The sequence below is a fragment of the Hyperoodon ampullatus genome, assembly GCF_949752795.1.
Source record: "Hyperoodon ampullatus genome assembly, chromosome: 5".
Taxonomy (NCBI): domain Eukaryota; kingdom Metazoa; phylum Chordata; class Mammalia; order Artiodactyla; family Ziphiidae; genus Hyperoodon; species Hyperoodon ampullatus.
Window position 1 is genome coordinate 128,553,361 of NC_136918.1, and position 20,070 is coordinate 128,573,430.

The 20,070-nt window shown below is 42.1% G+C and overlaps 1 protein-coding gene across 1 annotated transcript in view; it reads right to left on the reverse strand.

The window, feature by feature from the left end:
- Positions 1 to 17,320, reverse strand: part of ADAMTS5 (ADAM metallopeptidase with thrombospondin type 1 motif 5) — a gene marked incomplete at its 3' end in the record, with an annotated part of 43,834 nt that extends 26,514 nt beyond the window's left edge. The window contains exons 1-2 of the mRNA XM_079705588.1: positions 16,158 to 17,320; positions 4,861 to 4,993 (exon numbers count right to left, since the gene is read on the reverse strand). Of these exons, the coding sequence (XP_079561714.1) occupies positions 4,861 to 4,993; positions 16,158 to 17,264 (1,240 nt within the window). The 5' untranslated portion in view covers positions 17,265 to 17,320. The remainder of the gene's footprint in view (positions 1 to 4,860; positions 4,994 to 16,157) is intronic.
- Positions 17,321 to 20,070: the final 2,750 nt, after the last annotated feature.

Below are 20,070 nucleotides of genomic sequence, written 5' to 3' on the forward strand. Positions count from 1 at the left end.
AAAAGTATTAATCAAATATATCATTTCAGAGCTTCCCGGTGGCGCAGTGCTTGAGAGTCCGCCTACCGATGTAGGGGACACGGGTTCGTGCCCCGGCCCGGGATGATCCCACATGCCGCGGAGTGGCTGGGCCCGTGAGCCATGGCCGCTGAGTCTGTGCATCTGGAGCCTGTCCTCCGCAACGGGAGAGGCCATAACAGTGAGGGGCCCCCATACCAAAACAAAACAAAACAAACAAACAACAACAATATATATATATATATATATATATATATATATATATATATATATATAAGTTCACTTCTTATAGAAGAAATAAAGTAGAAAGATCATGGGAACAGCCTGGAAATTTTCTCCACAGCTTACGTTTTGAGCACAGGAACGTATTTACACTGTATGCATGAAGCAAATTGCTCATTTTGGAAACGACTGAAGCGAATTCAAAACAGTCTGGCAAAAACGAGGTTTCACAACGTCATTTTATCACCATATGTAGCCTGGATATATAACCTCCAAGTTTGGAAAGTAGTAAATGTCTAATAGAAGGGAAAGGAGGAAATTACATAAGAAGAGCAGAGTAGAATTAGAATCCAGAGCATGGTTAATTCAAGCTGATGGCTTCAAGCAACAATCTAAAAATAAAGCGCTAGAAACAGAATAGCAAGCTGCACTACCCAAGATCACACTGGCTGCAGAGGCAAAGCTCCGTAATTGTATACAGATGATTAGGAAATATTTTGTAAGGTTATCTTCTCTACAATTTTTAAGGCTTATACTTTATGACACGTGTTCGCAATATTTAGGCGAAAAGTGAAATTAAATCCATATCCCCCTTTTCCTAGACCTTAAATTTCTCAGATTAGGGCTCATGTAATGCAAAAAGGGAAACTAAGTAGGCACTGTTTGATTGGAGAATGAATTACAGAGAATTCTAAAGAAGTAAATAGAAATGATCCAAACAAGAAATTAAAGGGACCACAGAGCATAGTCAGACATCAAAGAGTTAGGTATGATTTTTTTTGCAAAGAAACCCACATTTCTCCCACGTTGTTCTCTTATAAAACTATGTCCACTATTCTTGTATTATTAAGAAAAGTTCTTATTGTACATATACAGTTTTAATAAAATGTTCTCATTAGCACTGGCTTCCTACCTCTCTGACTGCTGCCTGCCTTCATAACCTCTTGGCTTAGGAACTCAGGAGGGCTGGGAAAGATGATGCTGGAAGGTTCTTCATTCCAGTCCAGTTGCCTTGGGGATCAATGCAGCCTCAAAGAAGCTGCATTTACTGCCACAGTGGTTCCTTTACAAAGAAACCAGAGGCTGTTAATGTGTAAAAATGGATCACTAGAGGATTGAAGGAAGAAACAGCCCTTCCTTCATGGAATCTGTTATCTCTTTTTTACAAGGTCAGGATTTAGGGCTCATGATCTTATGGGTGGTCGATGCCACAATTCCACTCTGTTGCTTCTTTCTTTCTTCTTCTTCTTTTTTATTTATTTATTTATTTTTTTTTTTGTGGTACGCTGGCCTCTCACTGTTGTGGCCTCTCCCATTGCGTAGCACAGTATCCGGACGCGCAGGCTCAGCGGCGATGGCTCACGGGCCCAGCCGCTCCGCGGCATGTGGGATCTTCCCGGACCGGGGAACGAACCCGTGTCCCCTGCATCGGCAGGCAGACTCTCAACCACTGCGTCACCACGGAAGCCCCTCCCCCCCCTTTTTTTTAATTGGAGTAAAATTGCTTTACGATGTTGTGTTAGTTTCTGCCGTACAATGAAGTGAATCAGCTCTATGTATACCTATATTCCCTCCCTCTTGGACCTCCCTCCTCCCAAATTCCCTGCCCCCCCATCTAGGTCATCATGGAGCACCGAGCTGAACTCCCTGTGCCATACAGCAGGTTCCCACGAGCTAGCTATTTTACACGTGGTAGTGTATTTATGTCAAACCTAATCTCCCAATTCATCCAACACTCCCCTTCCCCACCTGTGTCCACATGTCTGTTCTCTACGTCTACGTCTCTATTCCTGCCCTGCAAATAGGTTCATCTGTACCATTTTTCTAGATTCTATATATATGCGTTAATATACGATATTTGTTTTTCTCTTTCTGGCTTACTTCACTCTATATGACAGACTCTAGGTCCATCCACATCTCTACAAATGACCCAATTTTGTTTCTTTTTATGGCTGAGTAATATTCCATTGTATATATGTACCACATCTTCTTTATGCATTCATCTATCGTTGGACGCTTAGGTTGTTTCCATGTCCTGGCTATTATAAGTAATGCTGCAATGAACATTGGGGTACATTTATTCTTTTTGACCCACCTCTTAGAGTAATGAAAATAAAAACAAAAATAAACAAATGGGACTTAATTAAACTTAAAAGCTTTTGCACAGCGAAGGAAACCATAAACAAGACAAAAAGACAACCCTCAGAATGGGAGAAAATATTTGCAAATGAATCAACGGACAAAGGATTAATCTCCAAAATATACAAACAGTTCATGGAGCTCAATATCAAAAAAACAAACAACCCAATTAAAAAATGAGCAGAAGACCTAAGTAGACATTTCCCCAAAGAAGACATACAGATGGCCAAGAGGCACATGAGAAGATGCTCAACATCACTAATCATTAGAGAAATGCAAATCAAAACTACAATGAGGTATCACCTTACACAGGTCAGAATGGTCATCACCAGAAAACCTACAAACAGCAAATGCTGGAGAGGGTGTGGAGAAAAAGAAACTCTTTTGTACCGTTGGTGGGAATGTAAATTGATACAGCCACTATGGAGAATAGTATGGAGGTTCCTTAAAAAACTAAAAATAGAACTACCATACGACCCAGCAATCCCACTACTGGGCATATACCCTGAGAAAACCATAACTCAAAAGGACACATGTACCCCAATATTCACTGCAGCACTGTTGCTTATTTCTCATCATTCCTCTACTTAGTGTGAGATGAACAAGCCTCTACCTACCCAGGGCTTAGAACTTTTCTTATGGAACTTCTCTCACTCTGAATAATGGTGATTAATTACTGGTGTACTTTTTAAATCGTCTCTGTGTCACTATAATGCTCTTGAGTATTTGAACTAATTCTTAGCTTTGCTGCAAAATCAGAATATTGCCTTGGGTGGCTCTTTTGTTTCTCCCACTTATTCATGCACATACAGAGATATGTAATAAATATCAATGAAGGATCAATGTTAAGCTGTATTTCTTATCAGTGAGTTTAATAGGCATGAATGAGAGATAGGTGAAGACATAATTCCAGCCCCAAAGCTCAAATGGCATTTGTGTTTTAAAAACACTTTCAGACATACCAGGTCTTCTAGTGCAGCCACCAGAGAGCCATGCCTCATTCATTATTATTAGTTCACTTACTAGGGAAGAAATGAGACTCATTGTCTGAATCTCTTTCGTGAGATAAAAGAGAACATGGAGACAGAGCTGGGATTCCATCTTGAAGCTAAAGATGCTCAATTAATAAAATATTAAATTGAATTGTTATCAGTGATGCTATTGGACAGTTATTTACATTAAGATTTTATTTTTGTGTTTTTTTACCTAGATGGTAAGAAGAGTGTCAGTTAAGAGAATTACGATCATGATTAATACATACGTACTGGAATTTAAGTACTGATTTCTATTTTACTGCTCCGATATACTGACTTATACAGTTACACTTTTGATATGAAGTTATTTTAAGTCCCAAAAGAAAACATAGCATGCAAAAATCAACACATTGTGAAATGTTCTTTGCCTACTAAAATTATGGGAAAAACGTTTTAATTTCTATTTTAAAATTATGTTTTTAGCTTAAGAAAACAATTCTGCTTAATAAAATACAGCAAAAAAGTACAATAATTATCAAGCCATACTTTGCCTCCAAAAAGATAATGCTAAAAGGTGACACATTAAAAAGTAAATGAACTAGTTAATTTAAAAGATAAACAGAAGTGTACATGGATATAAATAACTGCTGGTATCTGTAACTTACCCAACTTGGTCCCTGAAATAATTCAGTGAAATAGGCATTATTATGCCTATATTTCAGATATGAAAACTGAAGCTTAGAGAGTTTAAATAATCAGACCAGCGTGACACAGGTAGAAAGTACTTTAGCAAGAACAGAGCCCAGATGCATATAATTCTAACATTTAATCCTAAGTACTAAATTAATTTCTTATGTACCTAGTAGCTAGGTCAATTATTAGGAAACACATATTCCTAATTGCTAGGGATATTTTTCATATTTAACTCAGTCTTAAATTTCTAGTTTTAGGATTTAGATGAGTTTCTTACTGTCACCAGGTAAGTGACATTTTAAAACCAACCCTGGTAACTGTTAGGTTTTGTTTCATTTGCTTTGCTATTAAAAACAAGACAGGAATGTTGTCCATAAGCTATTGATTACCTTTTCCAGGAGCTGACTGTTATCACTCACAGTGGAATAAAACCTGATGAATTTCTGTGTAAACTGATTAGCCCTGGATGAATCAATAGAGTAACTTCTAAGGCAAACATCTCTGCATTCCGTTGTCCACTGTGACAAATTTTGTCTGAGTCATTTATGGATGCTTCAAAAGACAGTAGCACTAGCGAATTTCTCTTAAACTTTTAAATGGCACTGACAGAAAGGAAATATCTTCTGTGTATGCCTGACTTTGTTTTCCTTCCCTCTTATTAGTTAACCCTAAAAGTACAAATATAAACAAATATAATCCCCAATGCTGCATCTGAACCAGGAGAAATCTGGAATTAATTGCCAAGTATTTTGGTTCCTGTTGCAGCTGTTACAAGTGTTTGATTTGGCCAGGGAAGAGAAAAGACACTGCCTACCAATTTCGTGAGCCACGGTGAAGGCTGCATGGAGACCATCATCTTCAATCACAGCACAGCTGCGTTCGGGAGAACATATGGTTCCAACGTCTGCCATTCCCAGGGTGTCACATGAATGATGCCCACATAAATCCTGCCCAGGAGAAAGAAAGAAATCACTAAAATCAATTTACATCCAGAAGGAGCCACCTTGTAGAGCCACTTGCTCACTCCAAATGTCAACACTGGGATATGTTTATGGCATCACCTGCTCAGCTCTGGAAACCTTACAAAGACAAACTAATAGCATTGACTCTTCTAAGATTCTCTGGGTCCCAGAAGCACAGAAGGGACTCAATTACATTTTAAAAGATGTCATAAGATTGTGGCTTGTCCATTACAATAGCAGTCGCAGCCTTAACAAAGCTGTACTGTGTATATGCAGGCACATATGCCATGGATCACTTTCACATACAGTCATGCTTAGGAAAGCCTTAATATTCTGACCTAAATTCTTGCTAAATTTATCAGAAGCCAAGCCTAATAATTTGTTTTCCATCACAGGGGCAAATTGCAATCACCTATTTATGGCAGAATATAAATTTCTCAGTAATTTGGGTAAAAAACTAAGTTTTAATCTATAAGGGTAATTCCTCAAAAGATCATCTCTTAATATTCAAACCGAGTTGTAATTTCATAGGTTGTGTCTTCAGAAATGTATACACTCTTTCTCACAGTGTTTAATGTAGTGTTTTTCAACCTGATCAATTCTCAGAAAATATATGTAATATACTGTATTTATATAAATGAGCATACGTGTTCTTCTGGAGAGAAATTGCATAGCTTTTAAGAGATTCTCAAAGAGGAACATGATCACACCTCGCTAATGGTTAATATGATCAAATTAGATGGAAGAGACATTAACAAGACAATTTTAAATTATGAAGCATATAGAGAAAATATAAGCCAAATTTTTTGACATGATAGATTTTTAATGATAAACTTTCCATTAAATTCTATTTGAGTATTAATGGACATTAGACTTTCTTGTATTTTGACTCCTGTTTTCAATGAAAATTAATTGACAGTATATATATTTCTATCCAAAGCAAAAGCCATAAGTGAATAACTGCAGACGAATTTTTTAAAAATATTAATTACTGTGAAAGATGACTATTTACTAGTTGAAATAAGTATTCTCTCTGTGGCAGTTATTATCTTTGTATCTCCAACTACCACAATACCTGACTTATAATAGGAACTCAACAAACATTTGCTTAATTGAGGTGAATTCTGACATATAGTCAGATGCAATGTAGACCTCACATAATTTTACTTTTTTATTTTTTACTTATTTTGTTTTTGATGACATGGAGCTAATCTTTTTATTCTCCCAGGACAAAGAGAAAAGATGGTTATCCTATACAGATTTTTGCCTTACTGAACATTGTCACATACCTTTAATATGCTGTATGCTAGCAAGACCTCAACAGACTGCAGGAAGCCAGCATGAGATATTACTACTACATAACTAATGTCGCCTAGTCAATGTCAACATACTCTTCTAACTTTTCTCTGCATAAAAAGCTGCATAAAAGTCCAGTTAAGGTGAATAATATTTAAAAGGTATACCCTACGATTTCCCTAGTACATTTTCAGGTCCTTATTGTGTTCCGCATATTATGAGATCCCAGCTGTAATGAATTGCACTGTGGCCGCCATATTATTATAGCTGCAGACAGTAGAAATCTCAGCCAAGTAGCCTTGGTGAATCCAGTCACCAAACCAACAATAGCTTCCCAATGTCTCCTGGGTATCCTCATATGTCATCCCATGGGATCTCAAATTACAGCTGTTGAGAACAAATTAGTAGTTTTTAAAATTGAAATTGGAACACACTTTTGCATAACAAACAGTCTTTGAGATAATTATATAGTACAATACATGTTTTAATCCATTTTCCCCCATTCATTTTAGTAGCTTTAAGACCAAAGGCCCAGGTCATGGTGTAAGTGAACTGCTGGACACTGTGGGTTATTTCTGCACATGCATATTTTTTTAAACCAAGTTCTATGTTTATCTTCACAATTTGAGGTTCAAATAACAAAACCGAAGAATTGTTTCCCCTTCTTACTCCTTACTTCATTAATAAGCTCGGATGAACAGCCACAGCTAATGGAAATGGTCCTCTTGTTCTGAATAGAGTTTAATGTGGATTCTTAATCTCTCTCTGTTTACGGCTAATCAATTGCTCATTAGAGCCCATCAAACCTCCTTGTCATCCTTGAATCGCATTAAATGCATTTGGCCCTTTGCCACGGAAATTTGTACATGTGACAAAATAATGAACAGAAGCAGTTATTTTTTTAATCACACTGATTAAACCCTTGACTGCATAGCCACATACTATATTTCTGTACCTGTAATTATGTAAACTGGCAACCTTTTCACTTCACTCATGCAATTTCAAACCGTGGCAGCTCAGTTATGGTTTCTTCCTCAAGATATACAACAAATGCCTGTATTTCTTTGGGAGGCCATGTTCACTCCATTGCATTAAAACTCAATTTGTGCATCAAATTATTAAGAATACAGCACATCACATTCATGTCTATTTTCTGATGGTGATTTATAACAACATTTACAGGTGAAAACCTTATTTGAAGTTTATAGAAATTTTATTTTTTTAATTCAGAGAAAGAGTAAGGACACCATTGGGGTAATAGCATCTATCTAACTGTCTGTCTGTCTGTCTCTCCATCTGTCCACCAATCCATCTAGCTTCCAAATCTGGAAGCAGGGGATACTAAAAGAATGTAGAACACATACAGTAGCCACATAAGAGGCAAACAAAATAAAAGTGCTGTCAAGAATTTTTCTGCTTTGTCAGTGTAAATCTGAAGGGAAGTTATATCTCTGCTATGTTAAAGATGGTTCTTTTTATACAGGATTGATATCTTATCATGATATTGATATCGTGTAGACAACAATGCAATGGAAGATTTAATAAAATGTAAGGGTTGCAAGAGCATGCAGAGATTTAACTGGTGGGTTTGTGGTGTCATCCTGGCCAGAAGCCAGGACTGGGACATTGTATCTAAAATAGAGCAGAGATAGTCAGCAAGCCCAACGAAGACTTGACAGGGAGGTCACTGACATGGTGACTAAGGGTGGTCATTTAAAGGATCATGAATATGGCAGTATCTGTAACCTATCGTGAAGCTTAGAAGGACTCACAGTACCTCAGACCTATTCTTGTGATGGAGTGGGGTCGGGGAGGGAGCCAGCAAAGTCTGCTACCTTGAGAAGCAGGTGTCCAGAAGCTAATACAACTTGGAAAACCCCAGTGGTCGGTACTGGGTGGGGAAAATGAACTAAGCCGATGTAACTGTGCAAAGTGGAAGGCATAACAGGAGACGCAGGATTTCTAGTCTTGATGGGAGATTGGTCCCTCAGGCAGCATAAATGCGCTGAGGGAAGGAAGGAAATGTGAAGGCTGATAAGAGCAGATATCATCACAGCTGCGGTAACGGCAGCCAAAATGAAGGTGGGGTACCTTGTATGGGGGAATCTAGAGTTAAATAGCAGCATCTTCTATTTCTACAGATATTACCCCCTGGTAAGGACAAGCCCAGAGCTCAAGGGAAGGGCAGAGAAGAAGGTTTAACTAGCCTCAGGTATCTACCTATCTGTCTACCAGATTCCTAGTGAAGAGGGATTAGTGACAGGAGAATTGGGTGTGGTATGTATTTTAGCCATCAGTATTACACAGACATATACTTATTCATCATAATTCATATTTGTCCAATGGATCTGATTCTTGAGATGTCATTTGCCTTTCTGGCTACCTAAATAGCAGCCCCCAATAGGAGAGGTCTTGATTTGGACCTCAGCAGAAACTACATTAATAGGGTCTGTTAGGCCAACCGTGACAATGACACATGTTCTGCAGTCTCTGTCCAAGCCTCTGGATACAACTAGGTAACACAAAAAACATGGAGCTCTGCTGGATTAGGGACCAAGGGATCCAGGTACACTTATTCCTAAAACAATTATTGTGTGTCCACAACCTGCCAGACACTGTGTGAAGTGCTGACAGTGTGGTGAATAAATACAATAAGATCTGATCCTGACCCTTAAGAAACATCATGATCTACTGAGCAAAACAAAACATATCGAGAAGGAAACAGATTGAACAGATTGCTGAGGGAGTTCAGAAGAGGAATTGCCAAGCTCTTCTTGGGGGAATCAATAAAGGTGTTTCAAAGGAGCTCACTGGATCTTGATGGATGAAAAGGAGTCTGAGAGTGTTAGAGGAAGGGTATTCAAAAAAGGAAAGACTCATGAATATATCAGGGGTGGGAAAAAGCAAGGTCTGTTTTGGAAATGACAACCTGTTTCTTGTGGCTGGAGTACAGGATAGACCCGGTGGAGGATGAACAGGGGAAGCTGGAAAGGTAGCCTTGGCCCAGAGTTCCAAGATAGGGAACTTATCCTGGTAAATATGAGATAAGAAGAAGAGAAAGGAAAGATGGAGCACATTGGAGATTGAGGGGAATAGATGCTCAGAAGAGTCGTCGTTTTGAAGAATGGAGATGGAAGCTGATTAGAGATAGTGATGCTTTAAATTCAACTCTATTAATTAGAATCATTGCGTGTATTATTTATATGCTTTGAGATTACTTTCCTTCATCAATAGCATTAGGAATTTGGACCAGGTGGTTTATGGATTTGTTCCAGCTACACACATGTTGAGATTAAGGGAAAACACTTCAATTTATAGATGGAGAAATTAAAGCTCAGGGGTCATTAGTGTCCAAAATCAGAAGCTTGAGACTGGTGGAGCTGCAATTCAAACCTATATCTAAACACTCCAAGTCCTGAACTTACTTCACCAAAGTGCTGTTAAATCATCACCTGTGTTTCCCCCGACATTACTCTTATCTTTTACATTCATAATTTCTACTTGGGCAAGCAAATTCCTTTGTTGTAACAAATAACACAGTCTTTCTCTCTGTGGTATATCTGGTGAAACTCAATAATCTAGAGGCACAGTAAAATACAAAATGCACTGAGAAAGAGATTCCAGAAAGCAAGAAACTGGAAGAGATGTATAAGAAACCTGGTGACATCATTAACTTGCCTGTCTCTCACCTGCCGCATCAGATCAGTCACTGTAAGTCACTGACTCCATCTACCAAATGTCTCATGTAGGTGTCCTCTCTTTCTTGTTCCTTCCTGCCTGGACTATCACCTAAGGCTTCTAAATGTTGCTTTCGTCTCCTGTGACTTCCCTACCTATATGCTGCAGTCAATTACCTTTTAGATCCCAGACCTTATAGGATGCCTCCATTTCTGCAAAACTTAAAAGGCATGCCAACCTCAGCCTGGCATTTAAAACCTTGCACAATGCAACCCAGGCTTCCTTGTTTGCTTTAACTGCACCTTCAGGATCCATTTTGTCCACTATTTCCTGCATATCTCCCCAACTTTTTAGGCCCAAATTTTAGCCCAAATATTCCTCCTGCTAGAAGGGATTAATTTACTCACATCCACTTCTTTTTAACACTTATTGACTCGACCCCTGCCTCTCTATTTCTAATGTCACTGTGTTAGTTTAGACCATCTTGAGTCTCTCCTTGAAGATTACGGAAATAGTCTGTAAAGGCTCCCACAGGATCTAGCTCAACTACTTAGGCCAGAAGGCTCATTCAAGAACACACCTCTGATCATTGCTGTTTTCCTTCTGATGCTCTTTCCATAGACTCCCACTGAATTTAATTTACAATTTAAACTCTTTATGCTACCAACTGAATCGTGTTCCCTGCCACTGTCTAAATTCATGTATTGAAGCCTTAATCCCCAATGTGATTATATTTGGAGATTGGGTCTATCAGGAGGTAATTAAGGTTAAATTAAATCATAAGGATGGGGCCCTGATCCAATAGGATCAGTGTCCTTTTAAGAAGAGATGCCAGAAAACTCTCTCTTACCCCTGCCCCCTCAAACACACCATGTGAACACAGAGTGGGAAGGTAACAGTCTACACGCCAGGAAGAGAGTTCTCACCAGAAAGCAAATAGGCTGAAACCTAGATCTTGAACTTCCCAGCCTCCAGAATTGAGAAAGTAAGTTTCTGTTGTCTATGGAGTTTTACGATGGTAGCCCAAGAAGACTAATACACATGGCATAGAATTTCTTCTATAGGCTGATTGTTATCATCTTCTCTAGACTAATCTATCACCTTTCCACTCTCATACTGTCTGTCCTATCATACTTAAACCCCTATATTTCCCAGAATTACCATGCTGCCTCTGGGCCACTGCACTATTAGTTTGGTGTGTCTGCAATGCCTATTTCCTCCTTATAGATCTGGTTAATTCTCCTCTTTCTTCCAAATTGAACTCAGATGGGTTAGGCTACCTTCTAATGTATTTCCATGACATTTAATGACCACATTTATTACAAAAGTCATCACACTGTATAACAATTATTCATTTCCTTGTCTGTTTCCTAGAATAGGTTCTTTGGAAAGGGGCTACTTTTCAAACCTCTTCATCCCTCTTTGACTATTAGCAACATATTGAATGTTTGAATAAATTTGCTGTAATATTTTTACTTTAGAGATCACTAGACAGGATGAACTTCCCTCTCAACCATCTGTCAGCTGTTACTCTGAGAAGTTTATCTCTGTTTCTCTTTGTATGAATGTCTTTATCTGTCAACTTATGATAATGTCACTATGGTTGTAGACCATTGAAAGGATTAATTATAAAATGGTTTATGACTATGGATAGCATCTTATGAAATGCTCAATAAAAGTTGGTTGAATCCAAATCAAGTCTGTCCCTCCTTTGAGGACCAATTCAATTCTACATTTACAATGAAGCCTGTACAAAGATACAGAGGCAGAATTGATTCTTCCTTCCTCTTTCCTTTCTAAGCTTTTTTTTTATAGCTTAGTTACAGCATTTATTAGAGTTTTCCTAACATTAGACTGATTTATGCATATATCTGCTTCCTCTCCCCTTGTGATAAGCTGGGCTGGGCAGGGACCAGGTATTTTCCATCTCGCTGCTTTCAGCTCCCTAAATGAGTGTCTCACACTTAGGAGATGCCCAGAGGCATGTGTTGAAAGTGAGGAAGACAACAGTGAAATATGTCCTGTGTGCTGTGGTTTACTGTCTCTCATCTAATAGACTTCAGATTTTATGTAATATTCTTCATAATTAATTTAGATATAATTTACTTACAACATTATATTAGTTTCAGGTGTACAACATAATGATTCAATATATGTATATATTGCAACCTGATCACCACAGTAAGTCTAGTTAACATCCATCATACACATAGTTACAATTTATTTTTCTGGTGATGCAAACTTTTAAGACCTACTCTCAGCAATTTTCAATTCACAATTTATTTTTAGAATGTCAACTTGAGCTGCTGAATCTGCTCCCAGTCTTCCTATTTCTTAGACATTTAGCCTTCTATTGGTTAGAATTGACCTATCGGCTATGATTCCTTGATAAGGGTTTGCTTTTGAATTTAAATGGGATTTGAACTCAAATGGGATTTGAACTCAAATATGTGATTGAATTAGTCGATCCAGTCTACAAGCAAATACGAAAAAGCACATCCATTTCCTTCTTCCAAGCTTCCAGTCTTCCTCTGTCATAACCTTGCAAGGAGCCAGCTGTTAATTCTGGGTGGAGTTCCCACCACAGCATTATAAGGCAGAATGCAGATTGGGAGTTTGGGACTGACATGTACACACTGCTATATTTAAAATACATAACCAATATGGACCTACTGTATAGCACAGGGAACTCTGTTCAGTACTCTGTAATGGCCTAAATGGGAAAATAATTTGAAAAACAATAGATGCATGTATATGTATAACTGAATCACTGAATCACTTTGCTATACACCTGAAACTAACACAACACTGTTAATCAACTATACTCCAATATAAAATAAAAATTTAAAACAAATAAGGCAGAATATAGAAGTGAGGTGTTAGCTGACGCACAATTGCCTGTTAACTGGCACACTGATGATTAATGAAGATGAATGAATATTTTCTATTATATAGTCTCGTAGCTGGTTCAGTTTCAATCCAATGCTTCCAAGCCATGAAAAAGTAAAGCTTTCATTAATGCTGTGCAGGGGTGAGAGAATGTTAAACAGACAAGGTCGGGCATGTTCAGGGTGGTATGGTCATAGACAGGGAATGTTGAACAATTTCCCACTTTTTTTCTCAAGCAGGTAGGTGTTTTGTTTTTAAAGGAGAGTGCATCGTCTCCAAAATGGATTTAGGAGTGTGCCTTTAAGGAAACTATCTTAAAAGAAAAGAGGAAGCCAGGAACCAGAAAAGGATTCTGGAAAGCAAACATAAATCCTGGGGAGATCAGATTTCTACTGTTTGATGGTAGAAGTGGTATGAATTCCAGCGTAAGTGTCACTCTAGAATGAAAAGGGCTCCTCTTGCAAAAAAGTGACTGGTGCTATATTTCCCTAATTAGGACAGTGCCTTGTGCTGGGGTACAGTCCTGACAGTGAAGCCTGTTAGTTTGATAAATGAATTACTAGCACTATTCTGCTGATTCCTAGACATAACGCTCAAGGTGCCCTTGGCTAGTCAACAGGGGTGGAAAACATATCCTCACACATTTGCTTCATGCCTGAGAAACAAGCAATTTAGGAGGAGACATCTGGATACAGAGTTTGAACAGTGCTCAGAGCCCATCAAAACATGGAGTTCATGGCTTGGCATCTGGCTGCTAAGCAACGTACCTCTTACATTCAAAACAGAGATGTAAAAGTATATCCTGGTGCCAACTCCGGGTATTTCTCATTGAAAAAAAATAGCCATGGAAGTTTTTCTTTAGGTCCTAGATATCTGATTTCCATGAAACTGAAGATCTCAGATCATTTCTCCTCTAGCCCTCTTGGTTTCCACATTCTGAAGTATTAGGCAGAGATTAACATTATATTTTACAGTACTCTCAAATGAATGCCTCATGAGTCTTGTAATATTTTTCTCAGCCCCCTAATTAATTACACTTTTAAAATTAGGTGCATACATTCATAATAATATGCTCTTCAAATATTTGGTTCTCATCAAGTTAGATGTATATACCAGAGGGCCAACCACAAACTAAATGAGATTTACTTTACTAAAAGTATGCTTCTGCTTGGCAAGGAGGCCAGGGAGGGCCCATGTAAAATATTTTCCATGTGTAGACTAGTTTGAAATATGAATGTTCTTATAATACTTATTAAAATTAAGATAGATGTTAACTTATTTCCCCCTTGCTTTATCTATTTAAAAGAGCTCATATATTTCAAAGCTTGGAAAATAGGAATTGTTAACTACCCAAACAAAAATCAAATCCAGAAAAAGCGACAGACAGATCATTTAGAATCCCTGACTAGTTTTCCATTTTTTCTAAGAAGCAATTAGGAAAATTATGGGGCAGGAAATAGGGAGTATTGGGGTCTTCTATTAAAGTTTATGGAATGTGCATTTTTATTCAAAAATGAAAGTGAACCATGAAAATGTTCAAAGTGAACACTTTGCAGTAGTATACCTACAAAAGTATTTTTTCTTCAGTCTTTAGAGAACTTCCTTCCATAAACTCTCTGAAGCCTCCTTTTTGGCAGCCCCTAGTGATGTAGCAAAGCAAGAAATCCAGACACGGAAAGTTGCGAACCAAAAAAAAAAAAAAAAAAAGAGACTTGGAAACCAAATAAGAAAGGGATAGTTTTACAGGAGAACTTCACTTCATATGGAAGGCTACAAAAATGAATGTTCTTCCGTTTTAAAGATTAATGTTGTGCAGAAAAATTAAAGGATGGTTTCCAGGAGATCACTTCATGAAGAGAAAGGTTTTCCATTGTGCAAAGCACTGTGCGTTGCTCACTTCTCCCTAAACTGCTGCCCTCAGGCATCTTTATTTACATGTGGTTTACATCTGTGTCCACCCCGTGAACCACAAGTGTTTCTCCACTCCAAATTTATCAACACTTTTCCTTCACACCAGAGGTGCCTTAGTAAAAATAGGAGAATTAGGTGGTGGAGCTATGTGATTCTGAAACCTCCTGCAAGCCATCATTGAATTTCCTGTCCTAGTTCTGGTTGTTCCCTTTGTACCATGATTTTGAATAATATTTCAAAGCTTCTAATCCTTCTCTCTATCCTGGATGGATCTAACACTTCAAGAATGAGCTTTCAAAGTCCATTCTTACCAGGCATCTGAAAGCATGACTCAAAACCGCCAATCAGAGTAGAGCTGTGAAAACTGAGGCTCAAAGCTCTGAGCAAAACAAGCTCAAAACCAGTCCAGACTCTGTATCTGAATGTCACACTTTTGTGGCAGTCTACATAGATATTGTGTTCCTCCCAGAACCTCTGGGCCTATAAAGATCAGTATTTTTCCCCTTCCTGTAACCCCCTTCCTTAAAAGAGGGAAATCCTGGGAAAACATTCCTTCATGTCTTGACTTTTTGCCCAGATCTTTCCACACTGGGGCTTCAGAAACATTCATCCAAAACCCAAACATGCAAGCTGGATGTGACCCTTGACTGGCAGCTGTGGAGGATGGAGAAGTTCTTGCCGTGCACTGGAGGACTAGGCAAAGGAGTTGCTAAGGAATCTCACAAGATTGGGTTTCTATAGCCTCCTGGCCATCCCCAATCCCTTCCATCCAAGGAAGCAAGATTCCACCAAGCTGGATATGTAAGAACTCCATTAGGAAGCCAGACTGGAAAACAAGTCCTTCCTTTGGAATGTCTTCCCTTGACTTATGTCTTGAAAGGGGTTCAAGTAAGAAGGTATGGACATTTACAAAGGAAGATGGTGGATAAAAGTGACTACAGTGAATGAATCATCAGCCCTTTCCATTAGGTTAGACAAAGTTATATCTTTGGGTTCATTGGAAAGTAGATGATCCCTGATTCCAAAGACAAACTTGCTTTCCTCCTTTTCTCATTTAACGACGCATATTTTCCCAAGCATTCTAGCTCCATTTTACCATATTTATGCATCTATGACTGCGTATCTCAGACTGGAGACATCCTGCCTGTTTGACTGATTGTGTAAGCAGGTCTTGGTCATTTAAGGCTTGAATTGCTCCGGCTCTATCCCGAATACAGGAGCAGAGTTGGAGGCTGGCTGGGTTTCCTGCGAGAAGCAGGGAAGCAAACCCATGGGGGCAGGCGGTTTGTGGGAGAAACAAGGCTGTCAACAAGGCTATCCCGTTGACCTACCTGCTTACTCCGGGGCTTGAACCACTTCCCCAGGCGGGACCTACCTCCCGAGTAAACAGGATGGCCGCGTCGTAGTGTTCCTCGTGGTCATCCTCCAGCTGGTTGTGCTGGTGCTGCCATTTGCAAAAGTTCTTGAGCGTCGCGGCCGCGTTCTTGCTCACTTCCAGGCTCTTGTCTTTGTCTCCCAGCACCACCACCTTCACCACGACCAGACGGATGTGGTTCTCGATGCTGGCGTGACTGTACAGCTTGTTGGCGATGGAGGCCAGGGTCAGGAGGTAATGCTGCAGGCCCTGGCCGTACATCCGCGCCATGGACGCGTCGGCCACCAGGAGCAGCTCCACCTGGCGGGCCCGGGAGATGGAGCGGCGCCGCCGCTGCCGCCACCACGTCTGTGGTCTCTGACTCCCATCGGACGAGGGAGCTGACTGGTCCGGGAGCTGCGGGGACAGCGCCCAGCGTCGGTCCGGGCTGCTGTGCGCCGGGGGGCGCTCACGGGGCCCTGGCGGGGACGTGGGGGTCTCGCAGCTGGTGCGAGGCGGCAGGGCCTCAAAGCTGAAGCCCTCGCGGGTGTAGACGTGCAGGATCCGCGCGGACCCGTCCCCGTACACGCGCCCGGCCTCCGCCTCCGCCCAGGGCGCGCGCAGCAGCGGCTTCAGGGTGTAGCGCGCGTGCTTGACCGCGAAGAAGCCGTCGAGACCACCGCAGAGGTCAAAGACAGCCAGCGAGCGAGGGCTGCCGTCCACCGTGCCCCGGTAGAAGCAGTGGCCCCGGTGGCGCCGGGTCGCGTTCGGTCCGCCTCCTGCGGGCACAAAGCCAGCGGCGCCCACCGAACCATCCCGCTCTAGGTCCAGGAGGAACCTCCGGCCGCCCGCGTAGATCAGGTAGCCCACCTTGCCGCCGCCCGAGTAGAGCTGGTCGATGTTCTGCACAAGCCCGTGGCTCCTGCGCTGAGGCGCCAGGTGGTGAGGGTGGCCGGGAGGCTCGGCCGGCTCCTGCGCCACCTCCCCCTGCCGCCGGCTGGGCTGGGCGGCCGCCGCAGCAGCCCGAGGCTGCCCGGCTTTATCCTGGGCAGGTGCCTTGGCGGGGCCGGCCGCGACCGGGGGCAGGCGGAGCGCGCACAGCAGCAGGGACGCCCACCCGAGCAGCATAGTGCGCTGCCCGCGGGGAGGGGCTGCGCGACGGGGACTTTATGGGGATTTGTTATTCGCTCTGGAAGTTACCGGGGCGGGAGGTGGGGACACACATACACTTGCTTGCAAGGTTGAGTCAAGTGTCGGAGGGAGGGAGACCCGGCAGCAGCGCCAGCCTGTCCCGGCCGCGATGCCAGCGTGCGAACTTTTCTTTGTTGGTTTGCAAAATGTTTGGATTCGTGCTCCCGAAAGAGGAGGAAAAAAAAGAATTAAAAAAAAAAAAAAAAAAAAGAAAAAAAAAAAAAAAAAAAAAAGCCGGGTTATGGAGAAAAGGGGAAAAACCCCAATCCAACCCCAGCCAAGATTGGGGCACCGAGAAAAGGAAGGAAGGTGCCGCGCACCAGGCGGGCAACTGGTGCGTGCTGCCTCCAGCACCCTTGCTGCTCGGGACCCGCCGGGAGCAGGGGGTCCAAGCTCCGGAGCCCGCTTCCTTTCTTATTTTGTGGGTTTCCTTGACTCTACTGGAACCGGGAGGAAGGGAAGAAAGAGAAGAAAAAAAGCCATAAAAATTAAAACAGAAATGCAAGGGGCGGCCTGCGGCGAGCCAGCGAAGCTGCGCGTCCGTGTGCCTTCGGATGCAGTGTCTTCCTGCCCGCCGTCATCCCCAGTCGGCCGCTGCGAGCGCGGAGAGCAGCGCGAGCGCTGTGAAGATGCGAGGAGGTGGAACAATGAATTTATAGCGGCATGCCATCCTGCAATGGCAATTTCAACAATTCGTCACTGCAAGCTGCCTCTTAAAGGGAGAGCTTCCCCCCACCACTCCCACCCTTCCTGGTCCGCGCCTAATCAGATGGGGGAGGGCGGGCCTGGGGGGTGATCGAGGAAAGGGCGACCGCGGAGGAGGAAGGGACCCGGTGAGGTGGAAAGAGGGGGGAGGGAGGGAGCAAGGGCGAGGGGGAGAAAAGTATTTGAGTAAGAAAAACAGAAGATTTCTTTGGCCTCATTTAAAGCCACAGCGGCTGGGGTTTGTCTGATATTTCACAACCCATCGGGGTTGGCTAACCTCGGCTTACCTCATCTCCTGACGGGGTGTTTTGGTATGTTTTTAAAGTTACTGAGACGTTTCAAGTCTCTCTCTGCCCCCTTTTCTCCTGCTTTTCTTTCCCTCGGTAGGAAGTTCCTGACGCACGTTTTTTGCCCTGTGCACGCCGGTGCGCTCTGGCCTCGTAGACCTTGCGACCGCATCCATCAGCCAAGGGCTTTCAGCTTCCCGTGCGCCTCCTCGCCCCGCTCTCCCGGTACCGGTTTCCTCCCTCCGCATCCCTCGGACTCTTCGTTCTCGTTCTTGGACGCACGCTAGGTTCGGGCTTCGGGTGACTAACTTTTCCCAGCCACCAGCAGAGTGGCCGCGCAGGCGGAGAGCCGCGGGCTCTTCCTGGCGCGTCGCTGCGCCCCGAGGGCTGCGTGTCCCCGCGACAGGGCCGCGGAAGGCCTGGGAACTCCGCGCCTTTGTGTGCGAGCCGCGGGCTCCCCCCTTTCTCAAGCGCGCCTTTCATCCGCGCCCACGATCTGTCACTTAATCCCGGATGACTGGAACTTCCTTTGCTTTGCTTTAAGAAGGCAAGGGCGGGAGGGGGGGAGAGTTAACTCTTGAAGGGAATTGCGCTCATTTTTTTTTCTCCCCATAATATTAGGAGAAAAAAAATGTGCCCACACTTTTCCCTTATTCCTTCGTCTAAAATGATATTTAAATGATAAATACCCATATATGTATTTATTTCTCCTAAAACAACCACCACCACCCTTGGCCCTGACCTACTATCATTCTCAGAAATTCCTTTTAGGTGAAAAAGAAGGCTTTTGGGGGGAGGAAGGGCGCAGGTTGGTGTTTATTAGTATCTGAGTGGTATTGTTACTGCTACTTGGTTTCTCTCTCCTCTTTCTTTCCTCACATTATCAACTCTAGTAGAAAAGAAGGAAAATCCGACTTTTTAACCACTACTGATAATGGTTAGAAGGTCTACTGTAGGGCCAAGAGCACCTTGCTTCCCCATTATTCCAAGACGAATTAATGAATACACCAGTGAAAAATGAATCTGCTATATAGTTAGCACATTTCTGTCTTTCTACCTTTGTTTAATTCACAGAGATGCACGCCAAGGATAGCAGGGGCACCTCTGTGCACTCCAAGCTGCTGGTGTTTTTTTTTGTATCTTTGTTAAGAGATCTGATGACTGTTTCAGGGAATCGGGAGGGTCCTGAACTGGCTTGAAGTCCTCCGAGTAGCAGCGATGAGCCCGGGAATCCCAGAGCTGCCCAGCAATGATGCCCATTGCCCTGTGCCTGGAGCACCCTCTCGAAGGAGGGGTGAAGCGTGTTTTGAGAGTTAGTTCTCACTTATAAATGAACTGATCATTGGGGTTCCCGGACCACCCAATAACTTCTAGTGTATTCTGAAATACCTCAAGATCTGGGAGGAAGTTCTATTGCTGAAGGTCATTGCCTTTTAATTCCACGACCCCTCAGTCTCTCAGTGGTCAGCTGTCCAAGGCCAATACTGCCAGTTGAATATGTTGAGGAACCAGAAACATTCAGAATCAGGAAATAAAGGAGAACCTAGTTCCTGAAGTCTTCCTGTTCCCCCAGTAGCCTTCAAGTTTGTGCTGGTCATTCTCTCTTCAGTGGTCATTGCCTGTGCCTTTAGATAGGATTTGTTATTGTTATTATTACCAATTTCAGTAAAAAGTAGCCCAATATTCATCACTAAATACCATCTCTAAAACAACTTGGATTCATTAATTTTAACCCTTTCTTCATTGTTAAT